Raw genomic sequence first — 27,103 nt, forward strand, 5'->3', positions numbered from 1 at the left:
CAGATTATTACCTCAATGGAATCAATTTCGGTAAAGGGGCAGTACAGAGAGATCTGGGTGTTCTTGTACACCAGTCAATGAAAGTAAGCATGCAGGTACAACAGGTAGTGAAGAAGGCTAATAGAATGTTGGCCTTCATAACAAGAGGGATTGAGTTTAGAAGCAAGGAGATTCTTCTGCAGCTGTACAGGGCCCTGGTGAGACCACACCTGGAGTATTGTGTGCAATTCTAGTCTCCAAATTTGAGGAAAGAGATTCTGGCTATTGAGGGAGTGCAGCGTAGGTTCATGAGGTCAATTCCTGGAATGGCAGGACTACCTTATGCTGAAAGACTGGAGCGACTAGGCTTGTATACCCTTGAGTTTAGAAGACTGAAAGGGGATCTGATTGAGACGCATAAGATTATTAAAGGATTGGACACTCTGGAGGCAGGAAACATGTTTCCGCTGATGGGTGAGTGCCGAACCAGAGGACACAGCTTAAAAATACAGGGTAGACCATTTAGGACAGAGATGAGGAGAAACGTCTTCACCCAGAGAGTGGTGGCTATGTGGAATGCTCTGCCCCAGAGGGCAGTGGAGGCCCAGTCTCTGGATTCATTTAAGAAAGAGTGGGATAGAGCTCTCAAAGATAGTGGAATCAAGGGTTATGGAGATAAGGCAGGAAGAGGATACTAATTGGGAATGAACAACCATGATCATCTTGAATGGCAGTGCAGGCTCGAAGGACTGAATGGCCTACTTCTGCACCTATTGTCTATTGTAAAGGTAGTTCACACAGTCAAGGTATACAGAGGAACCTAGATTATCTAAATGAGATGGGCGAGCACTATTTCGTTAAGATAATTGATTATTTGGTTAATTGATTTAATGCCTCTCCTCTGGGTCTTGGTGTTTTCTGGAGTTTGCTTTTCCCTTGCACTGCCTGGCTTGCTCCCTCTCTCTTTCTTAGGGTTTCTTTCTGAGCAGACACACACCTGTGTGTAAGGGACTTGTAACATTGCTTCACCCTCCCCCACTCGGTGACTCTCCAAAAAACGCGTGCGCACAGACACACACAGACAATCACGTAGACACATCTTTTTACTGCAACTTTTTGTCAAGTTCCACCTTTGCCCTGTACAGGACAGTGTTAGAGAGAGTATCTGGGGAAGCGGGGTTCAGGGTACACCCCTGTGTAGAACTCCTGGGAAAGTGTGTGGAGAGGACAGGCGAGGGGGGTCAGTCATTTGGAGACAGCGCCTGGGCTCCCACTGATATCCTGGACTGTTCTCGGCAGCATTTCAGTAAGCAGAGTTTGTTTTTAATCATTGGAAACAAAAGATGCAGTCAATGTTGGAAACATCTCTTTGATAAAGTCCCACGAATACAATCCCAGGATCCTCAGCCGTTCCTCATACGTTAGACCTGCCATTCCAGGGATCATCCGTGTGAATCTCCGCTGGACACGTTCCAGTGCCAGTATGTCCTTCCTGGGGTGTGGGGACCAAAACTGGACACAGTACTCCAAATGGGGCCTAACCAGAGCTTTATAAAGTCTCAATAGCACATCTCTGTTTTTATATTCCAACCCTCTTGAGATAAGTGTTTCTGTTGGAACCCAGAGATCATCTGATATTCGGATAATTGATATTTGGATAATCGAGGTTCCTCTGTATTCTCAAAAAGGAAAATTAAGGTAAACAAGGCAAGAGCTTCTGGTTGACAAAATCGATGCAAATTAAGATAATGAAGAAAAGGTGTATTTTGACTGATGTTAAATAGAAGGTCCAATTGAAAACCAGGTTGAATATTGAAGCTCAGTCGGGGGTGGGGAGGGGAGTACCCAATATGTTAAATGAATACTTCCCATCCATCTTTTAAAAGAAAATTGATGTTGCAAAAGCCAAGAAGAAACAGGAGTTAACTCAGTCACTAGAAGGGCTAACATTTGATAAGAATAAGATGTTGGATAGTTGATAAGAATCTGGGACTGGATGAGATGCATTCCAAGGATACTAAGGTGGGTTACTCTTCAGAGGATCAGTGTGGACTTGTTGGGAGAATGGCCTGTTTCCACACTGTAGGAATTATATTGTGATACAAAGAGAATTGAAATTGGAAACTGTAAATGGTAGATACTTGAGAAAAAAGGAAAGAAAGATAAGGCCAGTCAGTTTAACTTCAGTGGTGGTCAAAACCTCTGGAAACAATAATTTGTGACAAAATTGAAACTCACATGGACAACTGCAGGTTAAGTAAAACAAAAAACTAGCGTGTGATTCTTAGGTAATATCACGTTTAATTAACTTACTGGAATCTTCTGAAGACGTAACAGAGGGGTTGATGAGAGCAATTTTATTGATGCACATGGACTTTCAAACAGACATTTGATAAAATATTGTACATTGTTTTGGGGAGGTGATGGGCTAGTGATATTATCAGTGGACTGTTAATCCAGAAACCTAGTTAATGTTCTGGGCATTTGGTTTCAAATCCCATCATAGCAGATGGTGGAATCTGATTTCAATAAAAATCTGGAATTAAGAGTCTAATGATGACCATTGTGGATGGCCAGAAAAACTCATCTAGTTCAGTAATGTCATTTAGGGAAAGAAACTACCATCCTCACTTGATTTGGTTGACTCTTAACTGCTCTCTGAGTAATTAGGGACAGGCAATAAATGGTGGAACAAGTCAACATGGTTTTAGTAAGGGGAGGTCATGCCTGACAAACCTGTTGGAATTTTTTGAAGAGGTAACAAGTAGGTTAGACCAGGGAAACCCAGTGGATGTGGTCTATCTAGACTTTCAAAAGGCCTTTGATAAGGTGCCACACGGGAGGCTGCTGAGCAAGGTGAGGGCCCATGGTGTTCGAGGTGAGCTGCTGGGATGGATTGAGGATTGGCTGTTTAACAGAAGGCAGAGAGTTGGGATAAAAGATTCTTTTTCAGAATGGCAGCCGGTGACGAGCGGTGTCCCGCAGGGTTCAGTGTTGGGGCCACAGCTATTCGCATTATATATTAATGATTTGGATGAGGGGACTGGGGGCATTCTAGCGAAGTTTGCAGATGATACGAAGTTAGGTGGACAGGCAGGTAGTACTGAGGAAGTGGGGAGGCTACAGAAGGATCTAGACAGGTTGGGAGAGTGGTCCAGGAAATGGCTGATGGAATTTAACGTGAGCAAGTGCGAGGTCTTGCACTTTGGCAAAAAGAATAAAAGCATAGACTACTTTCTAAATGGTGAGAAAATTAGTAAAGCCAAAGTACAAAGGGATCTGGGAGTGCTAGTCGAGGATTCTGTAAAGGTAAACATGCAGGTTGAGTCCGTGATTAAGAAAGCGAATGCAATGTTGTCTCTTATCTCAAGAGGGTTGGAATATAAAAACAGAGATGTGCTATTGAGACTTTATAAAGCTCTGGTTAGGCCCCATTTGGAGTACTGTGTCCAGTTTTGGTCCCCACACCCCAGGAAGGACATACTGGCACTGGAACGTGTCCAGCGGAGATTCACACGGATGATCCCTGGAATGGCAGGTCTAACGTATGAGGAACGGCTGAGGATCCTGGGATTGTATTCGTTGGAGTTTAGAAGAATGAGGGGAGACTTAATAGAGACGTACAAGATAATACATGGCTTGGAAAGGGTGGACGCTCGAAAATTGTTTCCGTTAGGCGAGGAGACTAGGACCCGTGGACACAGCCTTAGAATTAGAGGGGGTCAATTCAGAACAGAAATGCGGAGACATTTCTTCAGCCAGAGAGTGGTGGGCCTGTGGAATTCATTGCCACAGAGTGCAGTGGAGGCCGGGGCACTAAATGTCTTCAAGGCCGAGATTGATAGATTCTTGTTGTCTCGAGAAATTAAGGGCTACAGGGAGAACGCTGGTAAGTGGAGTTGAAATGCCCATCAGCCCTGATTGAATGGCGGAGTGGACTTGATGGGCCGAATGGCCTTACTTCCACTCCTATGTCTTATGGTGGTCTAGTCAGGGATACCCTCATCCTGTGGAAGAATTTAAAAAAACTTTTGAGCAAAGTCTGAGCTTATGAAATAAAAAGGACAGTAGCAATAGGAATAGGAATTGACTGGTTGATAGGATCAGCAGTGGTTGTTGGATGTTCTTTAAATTGGGAAGGTTTTCAGTGGCGTTCCCTAGTGGCCAATTTTGGGATCCGTGCTTTTCCGTTTTCTATTTTGACACTTCCTATTTTAATATATGTTAATAACATGTACCTTGTCCATAATTTCAAAATTTAAGGTATGAAACCAGGAGGCATTGCAAAATACGAGGAGCATGGTATCAAATTTCGAAAGGCAGTAGGCAAGTTGGGCGGACCGGTAGCAGCTGACACCCAATGTGGAAAAATGTGTGGTGATACATTTTGATCGGAAAATATGAACAGACAATATAAAACTAAGAGTACAACTTGAAAAGGAGTGCATAACCATAGGGACATGGCTGCTTGTGTGCATACGTCAGTACAGATGGTAGTATAGGATGAGAGAATAGTTGATAATGCATACATTATCTCAGATTTTAATAACTGGGGTGTAGAGTACAGATCGAGGTGGTAATGTTGAAATTATACAAGTTGTTAGTTTAGCGTCAGCTGAAGCACTGTATCTAGCTCAGGTTGCCACACTTTAGAAAGGTCATGAAGATACTGGAGAGGATTCAGAAAAAAAACTTCCAAAAATCTATCCAGTGCTGAGGGATTTGGACAGAGCAGACAAAATTAAATGCTTGAGAACAAGAAGGCACAGATTAAAAGTATTTGGCAAAAGAAGCAAAAGTGATATGGAAAAAAAAACCTTTGTCACACAGTGTGAGTAGGGTCTGGAATGCATTGCCTAAAAGTTTCTGGTGGAAGCAGGTTAAAATGAGACTTTCAAAAGAGAATTAAAAAGTTATTTTCAAAAGGAACAATGTGCAGATTAATGGGGAGAAATTAGTAAAATTATACAAGGTGAAATGTTCATTCAGAGAGCCAGTGCAGACATGATGGGCAGATATAGCGTAAACATAGCAATGGAATATCTAACTCAAGCGCAGCCTCTTCAAAACGTTGACATAGCAAGTTACTGATGTGGTATGTGTAAATGGAGACTCAGCACTACCCTTCCCTCCAGGTGAGAGAAAATTAGGTATGAAAGTCTGAATGCATCAATCATACTATTCCTAGCTGACAGCAATGAAAACTAATTTTATATGGAATGAAGATTCCTGAGCTCTTCATAATTAAGAAGTAAACAAAATAAAATAACATTTTATTATTTTACTTAGTTCTAATTGTGCATAAAATGAAATTAGTAGCATTCCACAACAACGCCTCGAACACACACTGGTGGTATAGAAAGGCAGAAGAATTTACATATTGTTCTTTTAAATATTCATTTGAACAGTAAACAAAAAATCAGTTTAAGTTCTTTGTTTCCTTTTAATTCTAAAATCAGAAAGTGCAGAGTGTAATTTAGAGACTATTTTCCAGATCATAGCAATATAGATGTGCTATTTTCTGAATCAGTTTTCACCAAATTTATCAACTAAACAACTCTCAGTTATTTTAATGACACTGGTGTACACCTAAATAGATGGTGTGGCCATGGAACCACTCTAGGTCCAATGCACACAAATATTTTTATTATTTTCCCTCGGACAGGTTTTCCATTGATCTGCTCTAATTTCCCCAATTATGCATATTTCTTACATGTACGCAATTCTTAAATTTGCACATGGTCAGGCAGCATCCAAGGAACAGGAAATTCGACGTTTCGGGCATAAGCCCTTCATCAGGAATGAGGAAAGTGTGTCCAGCAGGCTAAGATAAAAGGTAGGGAGGAGGGACTTGGGGGAGGGGCGATGGACATGTGATAGGTGGAAGGAGGTCAAGGTGAGGGTGATAGGCCGGAGTGGGGTGGGGGCGGAGAGGTCAGGAAGAAGATTGTAGGTTAGGAGGGCGGTGCTGAGTTCGAGGGAATCGACTGAGACAAGGTGGGGGGAGGGGAAATTAGGAAACTGGAGAAATCTGAGTTCATCCCTTGTGGTTGGAGGGTTCCCAGGCGGAAGATGAGGCGCTCTTCCTCCAACCGTCGTGTTGTTATGTTCTGGCAATGGAGGAGTCCAAGGACCTGCATGTCCTTGGTGGAGGGCACCACCACCTGCACCTCCACACACATCATCTATTGCATCCGCTGCACCCGATGTGGCCTCCTCTATATTGGGGAGACGGGCCGCCTACTTGCCCGGACCAACCAACCCAACCACCCCGTGGCTCAACACTTTAACTCCTCCTCCCACTCCACCAAATCCAAGGATTGCATATATATCAGAAATATGCATTGAGTAGGAATTTAGAGTTCATTCAGTTGAAAATATATTTTCCATGGGAAGGTTTAAAAAAGTGTTTGTGCAGTGGATCTAGACGGGATCTATGGCAACACCATTATTTAGATATATATAGGTGTCACTCAATTGTTTAAGATTAAATTAAAGGCATGCAACAGTTTGGGTTCCACAAGAACACCTGACCTCAATTCAGCCTTGTCCAAACATAGACAAAAGAACTGAACCCACAGATGAGATGAGTGTGATGGCCCTGATATCAATATAACATTTCACAGGGTTTGTCGTCAAGGATGTCTAACAAACCTGAAGTCAATGCAAATCAGGAGGACAAAGCTTCATTGCTGGAGTCAAACCTAGCACATAGGTAAAAGCTATGATCCTGGATTTGATTGTCTCAACACAGGATATTGTTGCAGGGGATCCTCAGAGTATTAACTTCTGCTGATTCAGCAAGGACCTTCTGTCCAAAGTAAAATCAGAAGGGGAATATTAATTGGTCATTGCACAATTCTCAGCAGTGACTCCTCAAATACTGAAAAAGTCTGTCCATATTGTTACCACGCGAGAGTTGAACTCCTCTGCTAATTAAACGAAAATACCCAAAAAAGATCACCTCTCCTCGTAATCTGTTAAAAAAGTGTGTATGAAAGAAGATCCCTGATTTCCACTGTATAAATAACAATTTATTTATTTAACCCTGACAGTGAACAGTAAACAAAACTATTAATAAACCGAACAGTTTCCCCTAACTCACCACTATCCCTTAGCTGACCACAATTCTATTAATATTGTTATGAAGGTGCGGAGGTACTGTATCTTTAAGAAAGTTGAAAAGCTAGCAAGAAGAGCATAAAGTGTTCTGAATAAGGTAACAGTGTAACACTTGGTCAAAACCAATAGTACAACTGTGTTGCTATGGAATAAAAACAAATTCAAGTTAGGCCAATCAGTTTAAATTATGCCCCAAGAGAAGAGAGTCCAATCAAATTTGAATTTAGTATTTTAATAAAATTAAAACCAATGAAATGATCTGATGTTTTGGGGTATAAAACCGAACATTTTGAACAGCTGGAGAGAGAACTGCCATGGAGACTGCTAGCTCACGAGCTCTCTGAAAGGTATCTGTCCGTAGAAGGAGTTTGCACAGCAGAACATCAAAACTGATTTGGGAGAATCTACGAGGAAAATCTATAAAGGAGAGTCGACAAAGCTGGCTGGTTTTCAAACATAATTTTTTTTTATATAAACCTTAATTGGGATTTTTTAAAATTGGACTAGTTTTGTAGAGTGGGAGGTAAAGGATAGGTTTAAGAGAAAGGCATTGTAAATATTTGTTGGTGTTAATATTGTCTGTTGGACTTAAGAAATAAAGTTGTTAATTTTTACTTCAAATAGTGACCTCTGGGACAGTTCTTTGCCTCTTGAATTTTAACAGATTACAGCTCGGGGTGAATTTTTTCTGTCTTGCTGATTTAAATTAGCAGAGGGGTTTATACTGTGTCATAACAATATGCTGTTCCAATAACACAATTATTAACCATTACATTAACTTAATTTCTCAAAGTCCATACAGTCTCTTATGCTATCTTCTTTCCAGTCTTCCGATTCTGCTGTCTTCTCCCTGAGTCATCATCTTACTTCTTACTGCTTTTACAGGAAAAGGTACCTCTTGATAAGATAGTTCCTTGTGAGATTTCTTTGAGAGCGAGATATTGATTTCTTCAGATGGCCTTTGCTCTCTAGCTCTTTGGCAGCTGCTCTGAACAATTTTCAAAATGCCCTCATATTTTATGCTCTCAACATCATACCCTCTCATTGGTACAACGCTGTCAATACAATAAATTCAAATTCATTTGGATTTTGGTATCCTGAGCATAATTTAAATTAATTGGTTAAATTTGAATTGCTGTCAAAACAGCAACCAAAACTCAGGTATTCGTTTAACAGTCAACTGGAACAGCTGTCTCTTAGTTGTTCTGTATACTGGCAGCTGTGGCTGTAGTTTAAATTTAGAAAACACTGAAGTGTCCATATACTCTTCCAACTTCGTAACAATATGCAGCAAGACCCAGACAACATTCAACTTTGGGTTGACAAGTGGCATGTCACATAATTGCCAGACATTGATCATCTCCAACAAGACAATCTCTAAATATTTCCCTTGATCAGAATATCTATCGCTCAACTTAAATATTTTCTCTCTCCTCCATGAGAACAGAGTGACACTGACATGTCCACATCTGCAGCAAATTACCAATTGTCCTTCAACAGCACTTTCCAAATCAGGAACTTCTAGCACGTAGGACCAGGGCAGAAGATACATAACACCATTGTCTGCAAGTTCCCTTCCAAGCCACACACCATCATGACTTGAAACAATATCGCTGTTCCTTCACTGTCACTTGATCAAAATCCCATGACTCCTTTGATATCAACATTGTCAGTAACAGATTAGGTGTTTGAAAGTGGGTTACCTGCTGAGGATTCCGAGCTTCTAAATTATTCTTGTGGTCAAAGTGTTTATATCACAAGTCCAGTTCAGTTTCTGGTTTATGGTAACCTCCATTATTAATACGGATGTTAATTGTAGGGAATTCAGCAAAGCTATTGCCACTGACTGTCAAAGGCCAAAGGTTAGATTCTCTCCAGTTGGAGATCGTCATTGCCTGCCACTTGTGTGGTGCAAATGATACTTGCCACTTGGCAGTGCAAAATGGGATGTTGTCCAGGTCAGATGCATTTGGACATTGACTGCTTCAGTATTTGAGAAGTCACAAACGGTGTTACATATTGTGCAGCCATTAGCAAACATCCCCACATCTAACCTTACAGTGGCAGGAATAGGTTGAGTACATCTGGAGGGTATGGTTCCTTCTCCACAAAGGTATCAGCTATTCTCTGATGCTCTTACCTCCAAAATTATTTTGATAACATGAAATAAAAGCAATCCAATATTAAAGATAGGCAAAATTGATATTGTTGGCATAGATCTGTAGTTGGTATATGGAAGATGAATGCTGTGGCTTATACTCCATTGTTGAGTGGACAAATGTAATGCAGTATACACAGTCAAAATAAATGACAATCTCAGCTGTGGTGACAATGGCCATATTGAACACGCTCAAAACTGGACAAGAATCCTAATCCTGCTGTTAAGCAACTGCTATGATAGTTGTGAGGTGGGAGTGTTAGATAATTAGAAGGCTATGAATTGCCTAGAATTGTACGGGTCATTAGCCAAACATGCAGAAGGTTGCTTGATCAAGATTTTGAAGGTTCTTGATTATATTTATTACTTTGTGATTCAATAGATTGTAAAATGAAGACATGCTTATTTTTAAATGCGAGAAACCATTTGGGAAACTGAGTAGAAATCCTCACCGTTGTAACATATTTATCCATTCAGACAGGTTTCACCCATTCTCAGTTGTATAACTAGGTTAGAAATTCAAGCCACCATGAAGCAGTTAACCAGGATGTAATTGATGATGGAGCTGAAGATGGTTGAGCCAAGGACAATATCCTGTAGACTTTCTGCAAAGATGTTCTCGGACTGAGATGACTAACCTCCAAAATCACAATCATCTTCCTGTGTACCAGGTATGACTCCAACCAGTTTTCCCTCATTCCCACTGACCCCAGTTTTGTTCCGTCTTCTTAGTGCCACAATCAGTCAAATGCAACTTTGATGTCAAGGCCAGTCACTCTCAGTGAAATGAAACATGAAGATATAAAAAGGAATTATAATAAGCATTTTTTTTAAAAGCAAAGCCGACATGAATGTTATCTTCAAATCAAAATAGAACAGTACAGTATAGGAACAGGCCCATTGGCCCATATTGTTGTGCTGAACATAATCCCAAATTAAACTACTTCCCTCTGTCTGCCCTTGGTCCATATCCCTCCATTCCTTTCATATTCATGTGAAAGTCTAAAAGTCCCTTAAATGCCCCTATCTTACCTGTCTCCATACCCATCACTGGCTGTGCATTCCAGACTGTGGTAAACAATTGCCCCATCACATCTCCTTTGAACTTTCTCCCTCTCACTTTAAATGCATGCCCCTTAGTATTAGACATTTGAACTCTGGGAAAAAGATTCTGAACTTCAACTCTATCTATACATTTCATGATTTAAAACAGATCTTTATCACAGTCTCCCTCAGCCTTCGCTTTACAGAAAGCAACCCAGGTTTTTCTAGCCTTTCCTCATAACTCATACCCTCTAATCCAGGCAACATCCTGGTAAAACCTCTTCTGCATCCTCTCCAAACTTTCCATACTCTTTGTGGCGACCAGAACCGAACACAATTCTCTAAGTGTGGCCTGACCAAAAGCTGTAACATGACATCCTGACTTTTGAACTGAACTCCCCATCCAATAAAGGCAAGCATGCCATATACCTTCATTACCATCCTATCTGTTTGCATGGCCACTTTCAGGAAGCAATGGACTTGAACCCCAAAATCCCCAACATCAATGCTGTTCAGGACCCTGCCATTAAGTGTTTACTCTTCCTTAACATTTGATCTCCCGAAGTGCAGCACCGTACAGTTATCCGAATCAAACTCCATCTGCCATTTCTCCTTCCATATCTGCAAAAGATCTATATCCCGTTGTATCCTTTGATAACCTTCTTCATTACCCAAATTTCACTGATCTTTGTAATGTCCGCAAACTTATCAATCCACCCTTTACATTTTCATCCAAGTCATTAATATATATCACAAGATGTTCAAAGATATTTCTCTTGAGGCAAATGATTCAGTTACATTAGTTGATATAAAGCATCAAAGATGTATGGAATAATTTCTGTCTTTAATGCAAAAGACAGGTCAATGCTACTTTCAAATTGCCATTATTCACTGTTGCTTCAATGCATTCAATATGAAAGTATGAGACTCTTAAAAGTTAATTAAAGAATGATATAGGGTACATTTTAAATTTTCCTACCATGGGTATGCAGTAAATATAATATCTGGATCTACAATGCAGTCTACCCAAAATTACTATGAACTGACAAGACACACCACAAGGAATGTTGCAAACAGTAGTATGCTTAGTTTGCCAGCTTAAATCAAAAACATACTAAATTAGAATCATTATACTGAAAACTTTTTTAAATATTGTATTACAAACCAACTACAATGCAACATAAACACACCCTGAATGTCTAATGTATCTTGAATGATGTTGTATTCCATCAAATAGTGGGAATATATTTTAAGCACTTCAGCATGAACATATATTTCAGAAATAATGAAGTAACAATACCTGTTAGAAGCAGCTTGTATTGTGGAATCCTCTGGACAGGTTTTAACAGGTAATGCTTGAGTGCCAGATTTGCACAGCGAGTGCTCATCTAAAAGAAAAGAGAAACCTGAAATTTTGCAGACAAGATGATTCATAAACCAGTTGTAAAACACTGGAGCACTTCATGTGATGTATTTTGGAGGCTACATAAGAATTAAGTCTTACATCTAGCCCATAAAACATACAAATGTGTTGCAGCAAAATGTTAAATTTGATGTTGATCTAAGAATGGTTATTACCTCAAATTCTCTAACCACAGAAGCAAAAGTAGGGTTCTTCTTGCACTGTTCATCCAACAAACAAACATTCTTGTCAAACTCCTTGATATAGGTTGAGTACATCTTGAGGTATGGTCCCTTCTCCACAAAGATATCAGCTATTCTCTGATGCTCTTCCCTACAAAGTTATTTTGATAACACGGAACAGAAATAAATTGCAGTTCAATATTAAAGGCAGGCAAAATTGATATTGTTGGTGTAGTTCTATAGTTGGTATATGGAAGATGAATGCTGTACCTTACACTCCATGATTCAGTGAATAAATGCGATGCAGCATATACAATCTAAATAAATGCCAGTGTCCCTGTGGTGACAATGGAGATATTGAACACAGCTCAAAACTGGACAAGAATCCTAGTCCTGCTGTTAAGCAACCTGCTATGATAATTGTGAGGTGGGAGTGTTAGATAATTAGAACATCAGATTCAGCTATGAATGCCCTAGAATTGTACGGGTCATTAGTCACACAGACAGAAGGTTGCTTGATTAAGATTTTGGAAGTCATTGATTATATTTATCACTTTGTGATTCAACAGATTGTGAAATGAAGACATGCTTATTTTTAAGTGCAAGAAACCATATTGGGAAACTGAGTAGAAATCCTCAACATTTGAATTCATTTATCCACAACAGATAGATTTCACCCATTCTCAGTTGTGTAACTAGGTTAGAAATTCAAAAAGCATGCTGCCTGTAAGCCACCATGAAGCAGTATACATGCTGGTTTCCTCAGAACTAGGGACAAGTTGTAATTAAGAGGGAATTAAACTACTATAGCTTCCCATGTTGTAAAGAAAATCTCTTTTGGTAGAAAATGCACAGTACTGTTTTTATTTTGATGTATCAGTTCAAATGAGAACAAAATTTAATTGTGAAGGTTATATACGGCAATGCAATATAAACGAATACTAGAATGACAAAGCAGATTTATTGATTTCTACAGATAAAATACTGGTCAGCATTTAAAGCTGAAGTCTGACAAAATGTTCACTTCTTTCAATATTTCCAGAATCTAATAGATTTACTCATTATTGCCATCATTTTCAGATCTTTACAAGTTAGAGAGCGAAAAGGTTATTGACAAGCATGTTTAATTAATCATAAAAATCTCACTGCAGCATTCTATTCAGTCAAGTGTTCCAAGAGTTTGATTTTTACAGCCTTCACAGATGCTTACCTCAGAGCTTCAGACATCACAATAGAAGCTCCAGGTAACGATCTGAAAGTGATGCAATGGTCACTCAGTGAATATTTTCAAGTTACAGAGTTCTTATGGACTTTTCATTGTCGGCTAGCCATTATTTGTGTTGCGCTCAGCTAACAGCAAATTATGTTTTTTTTGCTTACCAATCAGTTCAAATAACTAATCCAGGCCTCTAGATGATAATATAATGGCATTACCACTATCCCACCATTTCCCTTCTCACTAGCAGCTCTTGGCAGTCACTGTTTAGTTTCTGGATTATTACCTCACTTTATGTCACATATCAGCAATATCCTCCCAAAGAGAGCCCCATATCCCTCAAACTTTCTTCATAATTTATTCCTATCACATTATTGATCAGATTCAGAAGTTCATACTTGTTAGGAAATAGATTTTATCAAGTCAAATGCTGAAAGGTCCATTACCAGTGTGCCATTCTTTCTTCCAATTCTCGTAGCAGACCCCGATTTAGTTCATACAGCTGTGGCAGGTAGTACAGGATCTGGTTCAAGGTCTTATCTTCAATTACTTGCTTTCCATACTGCCTTGAAGATTGGATTACTGAATCCCTGAAATCCTGTCAGAATCCAGATGAATCAAATGTGCATGTAAGTTTCAATATTTAAATTATCTATTGGAATAAACATATGAAAGTAGGAGTACCAAAACTGTGACATAATTGAAGGAGTATATAAAAATTTAATTTGCAAACTTAACTCTGCTTGTTTCGGGGAAATATGAATAAGGAAGAATTGAATGGGAATGCAATAAAGAGTTTTCAATTGTGAAATAATTGGAGACATTTCTATTCTGTTTAGAGATGTCACTACACATCTCCAGAGCAGGACCCTACCGTTATGGTAAAAATAGGAGACTACTACAAGCTGTTAAAGTTCAAGAATCAGAGGCTACAGGCATAACATTAAATATAAGGGGTTTCAAACAGAGAAGAGGAGAAACATTGTACAAAGTGCTCAGGTACTATGGAACTTACACCGGGAAGCAAAAACTAGGTCAAGACTCGGGACAGGGGCTTCAGATGATGTCGATCAGGCATGATAAGGCATGCTTGGAGGATAAATGGATGACTTGCTTCTCATCCATAATGCTTCTCATTCTAACTTCTCATCTGTTTCTATGATGTAATTGAGACATAGAGGTGTACAGCACAGAAACAGATCTCTTGGTCCAACTCATTCATGCCAATCAGATGTCCTAAATTAATCTAGCCCCATTTGCGAGCATTTGGCCCATATCCCTCTAAACCCTTCCTATTCATATACCCATCCAGATGCCTTTTAAATACTGTAATTGTAGCAGCCTCCACCACTTCCTCTGGGAGCTCATTCCACACATGCACCACTCTCTGTGTGAACATGTTGACCCTTAGGTCCTTTTTAAATCTTTTCCCTCTCACCTTAAACCTATGCCCTCTAGTTTTGGACTCCCCCATTCTGGACCTTGCTTCAAATAGATACCGTTTCATGGATGCTGGCAATTCCAAAGTCCTGATCATTTGGTTTTCCTGCAAGATTGAGGCAGGCTGTGCTCAATTCATTTGCACAATCATATTGTGACTGTTCATCATTGGCAACAATCTCAAGATCGAAAAGTATGGTGCTGAAAAAGCACAGCAGGTTAGGCAGCATCCAAGGAGCAGGAGAATTGACATTTCACGCATAAGCCCTTCATCAGGAATATGGAGGGGGAAGAGGGCTGAGAGATAAGTAGAAGGCTGGGGGTGGGGCTGAGGGGTGAAGGTGGTTGGGAAGCGATAGGTAGATGGAGGTGGTGGGCATGATGGTGATAGGGATAGGTCAAAGGAAAGGGTGGAGCAGGTAGGTGAGAAGGAAAATGGACAGGTAATACAGTTCAGGAGAGTGGTGCCGAGTTGGAGGTTTAGATCTGGGAAGAGATGGGGGTAGGGAGATAAGGAAAATGGTGAAATTATTGTTGATGCTGGGTGATTGGAGGCTCTCATGGGGTTCCTCCCCTGGGAATCGGGTGGCTTGGATGTGGCAGTGGAGGCAGCCCAATATTTGCATGTCCTTGACAGGAAGGGGAAGTTGAAGTGGTCGACCACATCTTCCGCCTTGGGACCCTCCAATCACACAGCATCAATCTAGATTTCACCAGTTTCCTCATCTTCTCTCCTTCTCTCCCACCTCCTCATCTCACATTCAACCCTCCAACTCGACACTTCCCGCTTGAACTCTCCTACCTGTTCATCTTCCTTCCCACTTATCCACTCCACCCTCGCCTCCGGCCTATCACCATCACCTCCCACCTCCATCTACCTATCGTCTTCAGTGCTACCTTCCCCATCCCCGTCCCCACCCTCCTATTTATCTCTCAGCCTCTTCCCCCACCACCACCACAATCCTGATGAAGGGCTTACGCTCGAAATGTCGATTCTCTTGTTCTTCGGATGCTGCCTGGCCTGCAGTACTTTTCCAGCACCAAAATTTTTGACACTGATTCTCCAGCATCTGCAATCCTCACTTTCTCCAACAATCACTGGATGGTGATCAGTAGCAGAATCCTTTCAGTTTTACATCATTTTATAGAGTATAGTTGTAAGTTTAAATTAATCAATAGAATAATCATTCTAAATCATGCATAATTACACTGCAGCTAATAACTGCAGAACCAGATTCATCCACAGGTCATCCACATACAAGAAATCGAAATGGTTCAGCATCACAAGGTAAGGAAATGCAATGATCTTACAAGGGTGAATCACCAGTTTATGTAACACCTTAAATACAAGCTGAATATAAAAATATGTTCTATAGGAAAACAAATAGCTAGATACAATTCAAAGCCAGTGCCAAATTAAATCTACTTTTTAAAAAATTAATTCACACATGCCCTTTATAACTGGTCTCAGAAAAAGCCCAACAAGCCACTCAGTTTGAGGGCAACTGAGAATGCGAAATAAATTCTAGCCTCGGCAATATCCGACTAAAGAATTAAAACAAAAGTATTTTCAGGTTATTCAGTGTGCACACATATTCAAAATTGAGGCAATCCACTGGAAATGCAAATGTTACTTTCTCCCTTGCAAACTGGTTACAATTCTTGTTCTATCACCAGATTTCTCAACACTCGCCTTTTGGAGGCCACTTCAAAACAATTGGTTAAAACACCATATAATCAAACATGGACGATTTACCTTTGTAAATTATCTGAAATATCGACAAAAATATACAAAGAATAACAAGCTGTGTGAGTAATATAACTTCATTAATACTAGCAGACATAAGATAATGCACTTTGGTCATCAGCTTCATAATCCTTGTCAAGTCCCAGAGGAACAAATGGCAACGAGGAATTTTGATCAGAATCATTTTCCCATTACCTACTCAAGTAGGTTCTCAACATACAAAACTGTCCTTAGTACATAAACTTGCTTTTGCAAGATGCAACTATTGTAAAAAATTTAAAACATACATGTGTCAGGCATAACTTCATGCAAACAGAAAAACTGTTTTGAATTGGCTGATGCTGCATTATACAAATTACTATGCTTCTAGAACTATAACCAACCTTTAAAAGAAAAACCACTGTCTGAATGACTAACTACTCAAAAAGTTATGACTGAAGACAGCAACCAATCAACTTTGAACTGCTGACCCAAGCAATGTACAACCTATCATTGCAAAAGGCAAAGTTATTTTGGACCCAGCAGCTTTGCACTCAGTGTTGCAAGGATATGTTTGCTTTTCGATCATTAGAATGGTTATAGTTTATATGACTAGCACTGGGAAATATCATATAATTAAAGCCTACCAGATGACACACTAACACAAAAATGGAAGGCCTTGACAGATGGCCAGCTACAACCCTCACATACCTCTGAAATGGATATTGAATCCTTTTCACTGTTGTTCATGGGCAACCATTCATTTCTTTAAGAATGTGACAGCTGACCAGCGCATACTAAAACTGTTTTTCGGGAGTACAGGACTAGAATACTACCTAAAATTCATTCAAGTTCACTTCTTATGACCACACCAAAGCACTGCATTTCAGAAGGGGATTCTATTACAGACATTTTGTTGTGCAACACATTCTATATGAGCCACCTGTTGATCATGTTCTTTCATCTACTGATTTCAAAAGATCGAAAAAGACTCAAAGTATAAAAACAGAAAATCAATTACTTACAATGTGCAAAAGCTTCAAAACATCCACAAATCTGTTGACAAAAAAAATCCATGACTTTATTCTTGTATACGTAAAATTAGATTATTCAAATTTTGTTGTAATTTTTAAATATCAAAATCAACACGTTACATACACTTTCTCGGAGCTCATGATTTCTCTGGCAATATGATACACTTTGGTTTTCTTTCCTTTGCCATTCTATAGATAATGTTAAAAGGCAAGATTTAGAAATTACACTACCATTCACAGGAAAATAAAAAATATAACAGCAGCATTACATCAGAATACAGGTAGATCTCTTATAATGCCATAGTTGCATTGTAACAAAACCTTGCTTAATAGAAATAATGAAGCCGATGGGAAAAGTGGGGTTTGGAGCAGAAAATATCACTCACAATTGGTCAAAAATCACCCAAACGTCTAAGGCAAAGTATAGCACAGCCTGAGTGAAGGTTATGATGTACAGGTATCGGTGGTGGACTGGAGTGGACAACGTTGAAAATCACACAACACCAGGTTATAGTCCAACAGGTTATTTTGGAAGTACAAGCTTTCAGAACACTGCTCCTTTATCACTAGCTGTACAACCTGTACGCCCACTAGCTTCGTGACGAAGGAGCAGCACTTCGAAAGCTTGTACTTCCAAATAAACCTGTTGGACTACAACCTGGTGTTGTGTGATTTTTAACTGAATGAAGGTTGAAATTATATTTATTAACAAAACGAAAGTAAATTTAACACTACAGTTTTTTAAAAAAAATGTAAAAAAGCTTCTCTCTGGACAGTAACTCTGACAAAGCTGCTCAGTCAGTAGTTGATAGCACGCATGCGCGGAATGGCACGAAGACCGGTGCTGATATCATGCATGAACAGAGTGGTGTGGAGATTTCAGCGCAGACATTGGCACATGCGCAGAATGGCATGAAGACCAGCAATGATGTCGCGCATGCACGGGACGTCACAAACACCAACGTGTGCAAAACAGCACGGACATCAGTGCATGCAGAGAACGACGTGGATATCAGCACCTGAGCAGAACGAAGAGTGTGAACTGATCCCCCCTGGAATGGCACTATTACCAAAGGAGATAAGCTTTCTCGAAAATACCATTCCCTAAATTCTTCAGCGACGTTATTGGCTAATTGCACTGCTGAAACGCGTGTTATCCCAGAACTATCTGTGAATGGTAAACTCAAACATGAGACAAAAAGCTCTACATTTACTGAACAGTTCATAGCCATTCAAAACATTCAAGGTGAGCAAAATGAAACAATTACATTACAGATGAGAACTGAGAGAGGTGGCCATAATACCCAACTACTTTAAATATTTTGAACACATTGAATTACTATAAAATTATTTGCCTCAGCCTATAAACTGCAATCAACTGTATTCTTAAAAATAGTAGTTGCTGATAAGTGGAATTTTTTTTGTTCTAGGAATTTTGAACCAACCAACTAATTTTAATTAAGCAATGTGAATAACAAGGTGGAAATTATTACAAAGAAACGAAACAATCAAATACTTTGAATTAAACAACTAGCTACTGGGCACATTGAGCTTCTTGTGTTGTTGAAGTTGCACGTTTCCAGGTTGTGGGGAATCAAAATGCGAAATGTTGGACTTGAAAGCAGAGCAGTATTAACTTCAAATACATTCAAAATAGAGCACCTTCTCCAGTTCAGACATCTCCCCAGGGTTGAAATGGCTGTCATGAAGGATCATAATTTTAAGATGATTGGAGGAAGGTATTGGGGAGATGTCAGAGGTAGGTTCTTTACGCAAAGAGTAGTGGATGCGTGGAATGCACTGCCAACAGTGGTAGTAGAGTCAGAGACATTAGGGACATTTAAGCGACTGCTGGACAAGCACATGGACAGCAGTAAATTGAGGGGTGTGTAGGTTAGGTTGATCTTAGATTAAGATAAATGCTTGGCACAACATCATGGGCCGAAGGGCCTGTACTGTGCTGTAGTGTTCTATATTCTATATGGTTGAATCGAAAACACAGGAGAGCATCGCCTGCAGAAGCATAACTGCATTTTGTACACTGTTCATTCTCTTATATACTTGTGAGAAGTTGCCAATTGTAGCTATTTTGCGATGTAGATCTTTGTAAATTAGGAACTAAGTTGATGTGAACTTGCATATCTCAAAAACATTTTTGGTAGAATCCTTATAAATGAAAGTGAAAATATCATCCAATTTGTCTAAGCTCAGATGTGACGGTGTGGAATGCAAAACCAATACATTAGGGAGATTTATCTTTGGAGAGTCAAATATGAATCAAAAATATTCAGTGAGAAGCATTAAACTATGCACATAATGCAAGCAACATAAGTTAAAATGAAGAACATCTCCTTTCTTTTTCATCTTTCTATTTCTTTCCACCTATTTAACATATGGCGCTCATCTGGAAACTGACTTTTTGGTTGTTTTCTCCTTGGTTCTCTCTCTACTGCCCTACTTCCTTCTCCAGGACATATCTTCCCATCCTGTTATCCTGTGAACCTCATTCACCCAGCTGCTTGTCTACTCTTCTAAAATACATAATTATAAAGATTCATTAATGATTAAGGATGTAATCCCCTTCTGCATGAGCACTGGCAGCAGTGGATGACTGACGCAAGTCATTAAACCAGGACGAAAACAGAGAATTGTCAGCTCTTTAAGCTTCTAAGTTCTGGAGAAGCAATAAAGCTTTCTCATTTGTTAAAATTAACAAGGCAATCGTAACATAGTTTTTACTAATATCCAGCCTTGACAATTCTGAAAATTTGAGGTTAGTGTTACAAGTGAGGCATGTCATCGACTATATTAAATATGTTTGCTTTAGTATGTTTTTAAAAAAGTTTTACATTTATGGAGTACCTTAAATGACCTCTGAACGTCTCAAATTGCTGGACAGTCCACCTTTTGAGGTACAGTCATTGTTTATAATGCGTAGTATGTAACTCCCAATTTACTCACTTACAGGATCCACAAATAGCAATGAACTGATGACCAGAACATTGATTTTCATCATATTTGAGGGACAAGTATCAATCAGAGCATTGGAGAACTTAATGCTTTCTCCATGCGATTTTTTGTTTACCTGAGAAATTGAAAGTTTGAGTGCAAGCCTGGATTTTGTACCCAAGTTTCTGTTATGGAGTCTCAACTGAGTGACTTAAAGGCACAAGTGCTGAGCCATTGTCTTCAGCAGGCCATGTCTTGGGTATTACTGCATTACATCATTCAAACATTATGTGAACCAACTCTTCATTAAGACTGGATTGTTCATTTGCTTCAGTGCTTTGGCTTGCCTTGCAATATTTTACACTGCCATAATGCAACAAAAAAGCTCAATAGTTTACAGAAACTGTTTGTGCAACCTCCTTCGGCTGGAAGATCACAATTGAAATCTCAAAACTCTCCAGTTTTATTTTCATCATAATTTTTATAATATGCCAACTTTAAGAAGTCACTCAAGTCCCACAAAGGGCTATGCCACAAATAAAATAAATTAGCATGAATGGGTTCAAATGTTACTGATTAAATGCCATTCATATATCAATGATGTCAGAACTACAAGACCTGTGACTGTCACTATGTATACTGAATGCAAAATATGTGATTGAAATTTTAAAGAACTGCGAACAGAAAACTTAAAAACATGTTAATGAGCAAAGAAAATGAAGAAAACCAGAAGAACTGCAGGTGTTGTAAATCAGACGTTTCAGGTCCAGTGAAGAAAATAAAGACTCTACCATTGTAATTTGAACTCTGAATAAGACGTTTGATCTCAACAAGCCACTGGTTCCAGAACACTGATCTTCCCTTCATGGTTTCCTACTTCATAATTCCCTAAACTCAGTCAGATTGCTTCTGTCTCCTTCCCAAGAGTCACAAATAGGACTGCTTTGGTTGACTTATCACTTTAGCTTGTTTCTGCCCTACTGAACCCAACTACATATTTCCTCTCTTGTTTCTCTCCACCCAAAATTCCATGTTTTTCTGGTGCATTCCATCATTTTAAAGTTTCACATTTCGTGGCTCGAACCATCTTCTCTTCATTATGGATGTCCAATCTCTCTTCATCTCCAACTGAGCTCAAAGTTAGGAGGCTGCTCAAAGTACTTTATTCTAATATACATGAACTATAAGCATATTGGGAAAGATTTTTTTTAAACGAAAAGCAAAGCTGAAACTTATGTTGTGTGGAAATCATTAGGTACATGGTGCAGTGTATAGCTCTGCCAGGCAGTCAAGTGGTTCTTCATTTGCAAAGTTAATACAAACTTAAAAAGTTATAAATTTGCATTTATATAGCACTTTTCACAAACACTCAACAGTCATTTTAAAATATAGTTACTGTTGTAACGTAGTGGCTAATTTGACACAGCAAACTCCCATAAAGAGAAATCATCTGTTTGTGGTGTGGCAGGAGCACAAATATTCAAAGTTTGTGAGAAGATTTGTAGCTCAGGTGCTCGTTGTTGTGGTTCTGTTCGCCGAGCTGGAAGTTTTTGTTGCAAACGTTTCGTCACCTTTCTGGTGACATCCTCAGTGCTTGGGAGCCTCCTGTGAAGCGCTCCTGTGCTGATTCCTCCGGCATTTATAGTGGTGTGTCTCTGTCGCTTCCGGTTGTCCGTTGCTGTCCGCTGCAGTGGCCGGTATATTGGGTCTAGGTCGATGTGTTTGTTGATATCACTGCAGCGGACAGCAACGGACAACTGGAAGCGGCAGAGACACACCACTATAAATGCTGGAGGAATCAGCACAGAAGCGCTTCACAGGAGGCTCCCAAGCACTGAGGATGTCACCTAGAAAGGGGACGAAACGTTTGCAACAAAAACTCCCAGCTCGGCGAACAGAACCACAACAAGCACAAATATTATTTGGCAAAAGGAGATGTCAGATTCAGCAGGTTATACATTTAAACAAAAATTCCATGCCCTTTCTGATTCTGGAAACAGTCCTGACTAGACAATATACAGTCTTTTGAGATGACAAATGCAAACAACAGTGATCACCCTTGCAAAGTGGTTTGGAAATCTTTACATTAGTTTTCTTCACTTGCAGCAAATGAAGAAGCTTTCAAAAGAAAATATAATTCAAGGTCTTATCTAGCACATAAGGAGACCATTAGCTTAATAGCGCTAGAATCAACATTTTGGTTTGGTTCTGATGCCTAACCCCTGCTTTTTCCTCACAGCTCAGCATCTTTTTTATCTTCAGCTTTATATACTCATTTCAATTTTGAAATTACTATTGAATCTCACCCTTTCAGACTGTGGATTGCAGCTCACAACTTAGTATTTAAAAAAAGTCTCATGTCACCTGATTCTTTTTCTTGATCACCCTAGTTTTTTTACTTTGGTTTCTAACCTCCTGCCACTGATGCAGTTTAGTTTCACTTTACTTATTGATGATTTGAAACCTTGTGTTGAATCTCTTCCTAATTGTCTCTGCTTTAAGGAGAACAACCAGAGATTTCCAGCTATTCAACTTTTAATCCCTGCCATATCTCTACTTAATCTCTTCTACAGGCTGAGGCCTTGGTTTCTTTCCAAGATTGTGGTGCCCAGAATAGAATACTGTACTCAAATTAAGGCCTAACTGGCGTTTCATGAAAGTTTTAACATAACTTCATTGTTTATGTACTGTACAAATAAATAGCTCATTTCAAGTTTGGGACCCTGTTCCTCAAGCTATGGCAAGGATCAGTATTCAAGCCTCAACTAATTAAAACCTATAATGATTTAAATGAAGGAACTGAATGTATTGTATCTAATTTTGCTTGTAATACAAAACTAACTGGGAAACTAAGTTAACAAAAGAATGTAAAGGATATAGACTGATGAAATGAATAGCAAGAACATGGCACATGGAAGAGGATTCAGGCAAACCTTGTAAACAAATCAGGATCACATGGAGGTGCAGCAAGCAATTAAAATGGTGAATTGTATGCTAGCCTTTAGTACGACAGAGTAAGACTTCAAGAATAATGACGTCTTACTGTAATTATATAGGGTTTTGATAAGACCACATCTGGAGTACTATACACAGTTTTAGTTTCCTTACCCAAGAAAGGATATACATACCTTCACACCAGGATGGGACCAGATTCACCGCCAACGATTCCCCACTGCCCTTTAACCACCGTGGATGCTTAGCCCATTGGCCACTGGAGAGTTTATTTTAAGCTTGTATTTTTGCAACAGGAATTTTTAGTATGGAAACTGAAATTATTAGTAAACGTGGAAATAAGATGGTTTTATATCAGTGCTATGAGAGAATGTTTTCCTGAAGTTAGAATTGACCAATAAAATGATATGTATTTTACCTCTTTTTTTTAATCAATATGTAGTATGCAGTTGTATAAATAAAGGATACTGAGAAGTATGAAAGAACAGGCGGGAGGGAAAACAATCAGTACATATATATATTTCCGGTGGCGAATAGTCTTCAGAGGTCAAATGACCCCAGTGGAGAAATGCTGGTGGCGAACCGGCAGTGGCTAATCATTGGTGGCGAATCGTCATCAACCCCTTCACACAGCCTTAGCAATGTGTGTCCACTAAACCAATTCTTAGGATGAGATTTACACTTGACATGTAAGTGTAATATCCAAATTTGATGACACAAAAAATAGGTGAGAAAGCATGTTGTGATAAGGACATAAGGAATCTGCAAGAGGATATTAAATAGGTTTAGTAAGCGGGTATAAATTTGGCAGCTGAAGTTTAATGTCGGAAAATGTGAGGTGATGCATTTTGGTGGGAAGAATTAAAAGGCAGACTATTATTTAAATGGAAAGAGACTCCAAAACAAAACTGCAGCACCGAGGAACCTGGATCTTCTTCTGCATGAAACAGAGAAGGTTGGCATGGAAATGCAGCAAATAATTAAAGCAGCGTATGAAATTTTAATGCCAGGAATTTGGAGATTCAAAACAGGGAAGGCTTGTTATGATTGCATAGGGTGTTGGTGAGGCCACATCTGGAATACTATGTATAAGTTTGGAACCATATTTTTTAAAAGAATATACCGGCATTGGTGATCTTATCAAAACATACAGGATTCTGAAGGGGCTGTCTGAACCCAGGAACAGAGTTACAGAATAATAGGATACCCATTTAAAATTGAATGTGAAGGAATTTCTTCTGAGAGTATAATGTATGTCTGGAATACCCTACCACGGAAAATAGTGGAGGCAAGATTACTGACAGTATTTAAAAAGGATGTAGATCATTTTTTTGCGATATCAGGGGTTTGAGGACAAATGATGGGCTGGCACGACAGACAAGTTGAGGTCTGGAGCAGATCAGCCATGATCTTATTGAAAGGCTTGTTTCTTATGTTGTTTGCTATACTGCTCTTGTTTCCTATGTCCTTCGTGTCACTTACCAGCCTTTTCACCTTCAAATGCCTCAACTTAATCTTTCTTCACGACGCTCTGAGGCACCTCATTCCAGATCCTCACCATTCTCAGTACAAACAATGTTGTCATTGCTTCTATTGTAACACAAAATTTATAACCTGTGGCTTCTGATCCTTCCACCATTGGGAACAGTTTCATCCTATCCACTGTTTAGACTCCACATGATTCTGAATACAACTATCAAATATCCATCTTAGCTTCTGAAACTTTAACTACAGAACTGCAAATCCATTTATGTCATAAAATATATGAATGATGTATATAGTGTGCGCAGTCACTCAAATTTTAGCTGTTCTCTTGAAACTTTGAATCTTGTACAGTAGCCAAGATCAATAGCCTGGAAAATAAACATTTATCAATACAATCTGCTAATGACTACACATACTAATGTGTAGGCTAAGACAGGCAGAAAGGGCTAATAAAACAGAAATAAAGAATTCAACAGATTGCTATTTTAAAGTAGTAAAATTGGGAAAATAAAGCAAAATGAAAAGATTCCCATATATTGAAGATAAAATCAGACATGAAGGTTTACCTCTGAGACACACACAAATCATGGAACATGCTAGCAAATAAGATACTATTGCTTAAGTTCATCAATATACAGGAGCAGAGCTACAATTTCAATGGATTTTAATAGCTTATTGTTAATATCATTTCAAAATAAAGCCATGTATCTGACTTTACTCATATCAAGTGCTGTATGTGATAATATCTATCAGAATTTAAGATTTTAGTGACGATCTGCAGCTCGGGTTGTAGTTGACATTGTTGGTTGGTTTGTCGAGCTAGTTGATTTTCTTGAAAAGCTTTGGTCTCTCTCTGGGTGATTGTGGAGCCTCCAGATGAATCGCCGTCATTGTGATCTGCCCCAAATTTATACGGTTCAGACTATTGTGGCGGGTGGTTCTACTTTCGGTTTTGTAATGTAGTAGTCTGTAGATGGGGTCCTTTTTTACAAGTTTTTTATGGAACCAATGAAAATTCCTGAGCTTGTCTTTGTTTAGACTATCCCAACATCATAACGTTGTCCCAGTTGAATTGGTATCCGTCATTGTCAGTGTGTATTGATACAAGGGAGGACTAGTCATGTCGTTTTCTTGCAAGCTGATGCTTGTGTATTCTTGTGACAAGTTTCCTGCCCATTAGTCCTATCATACCCACAACATGCAAGACGATTGTGATATATAATACCACACAGCAACCGTGAGAAACATTACATAGGACAAACAATTATATCACTACACACTAACAATGAAGGACACCAGTTCAACTGGGATAATGTTATGATACTGGGACAGGTTAAATAAAGAGAAGCTCAGGAATTCCTGGAGACTTGGTAGTCATCCAGCGGTTCCATAAACAAACACGTTGAAATAGACCCCATCTACTGACCACTAAAGTAGAACCACACGCCACAATAGACTGAACTTTATAAATTTGGGACAGACCACTGCGACAGTGCTTCATCCGGAGGCTAGCCAGCACTGAAGATGTCACCCAGGAAGGAGAACAGCAGGTTAGGCAGCATCCAAGGAACAGGAAATTCGACGTTTCGGGCCAGAGCCCTTCATCCGGAATGGTGAATTCCTGATAAAGGGCTCTGGCCCGAAACGTCGAATTTCCTGTTCCTTGGATGCTGCCTAACCTGCTGTGCTTTAACCAGCAACACATTTTCAGCTCTGATCTCCAGCATCTGCAGACCTCACTTTTTACCCAGGAAGGAGACAAAAACATTTGCAAAAAAAATCAACCAGCTCAGCGAACTGACCAATGTCTATTAGAATTCTTTGAAAATAATTGAAAAAGGAGATATTTGATATCATAGAACTCAATTTGAAAAGATTCTTTGATAAGATATCTCACAGAAGAATTATAACCAAAAGACATGATTTTTACTTGGTGAAAAGCATTTATTTGGGCAGCAGTCAAGACAAAATACCTACGATGTTGAAAACTGTACGGAAAATTACTTTAATAATATCAAATAGATTGCAGATTTTAAAAAATGGTTGAACTTTTCATGATTTGTGCAGTCAATTGATGAATAAAGAGTGTCATGGAGATTTTTTAAAAATAATGCACAACATGTTGTAGGGAGGGAGACTTAAGAAGCTCCCTTGAAGGTCAAAGTTGCAAGAATTTCTAACTACACTTGTAACAGTTGACTTACAGAATGGGATATGTACATGTCACACTTTAGAGTTCTAAATGCTGAAGGAAAGAATCGAAATGTTGTGACAAAAGATAATGGATATGAGCAGGAAATACAAGTCCTGTATTCATTTTGTAATTTATACATATGCTGGCCTCCATTAGCACCAGGAAATCACCAAACAATTTGGATGACTACCTTATTACCAACCAATAGTCCTGGAAGCCC

At 39.2% G+C, this 27,103-nt stretch overlaps 1 protein-coding gene across 2 annotated transcripts in view; it reads right to left on the bottom strand.

The window, feature by feature from the left end:
* fgd6 (FYVE, RhoGEF and PH domain containing 6) overlaps positions 1 to 27,103 on the bottom strand; it is a 149,083-nt gene that overhangs the window by 88,197 nt on the left and 33,783 nt on the right. For both annotated transcript variants that reach the window (XM_060843046.1, XM_060843047.1), the window contains exons 4-8: positions 17,428 to 17,492; positions 17,295 to 17,325; positions 13,550 to 13,701; positions 11,882 to 12,038; positions 11,604 to 11,691 (exon numbers count right to left, since the gene is read on the bottom strand). In XM_060843046.1, the coding sequence (XP_060699029.1) occupies positions 11,604 to 11,691; positions 11,882 to 12,038; positions 13,550 to 13,701; positions 17,295 to 17,325; positions 17,428 to 17,492 (493 nt within the window). The remainder of the gene's footprint in view (positions 1 to 11,603; positions 11,692 to 11,881; positions 12,039 to 13,549; positions 13,702 to 17,294; positions 17,326 to 17,427; positions 17,493 to 27,103) is intronic.

This window comes from Hemiscyllium ocellatum, chromosome 23 (genome assembly GCF_020745735.1).
Source record: "Hemiscyllium ocellatum isolate sHemOce1 chromosome 23, sHemOce1.pat.X.cur, whole genome shotgun sequence".
NCBI lineage: Eukaryota > Metazoa > Chordata > Chondrichthyes > Orectolobiformes > Hemiscylliidae > Hemiscyllium > Hemiscyllium ocellatum.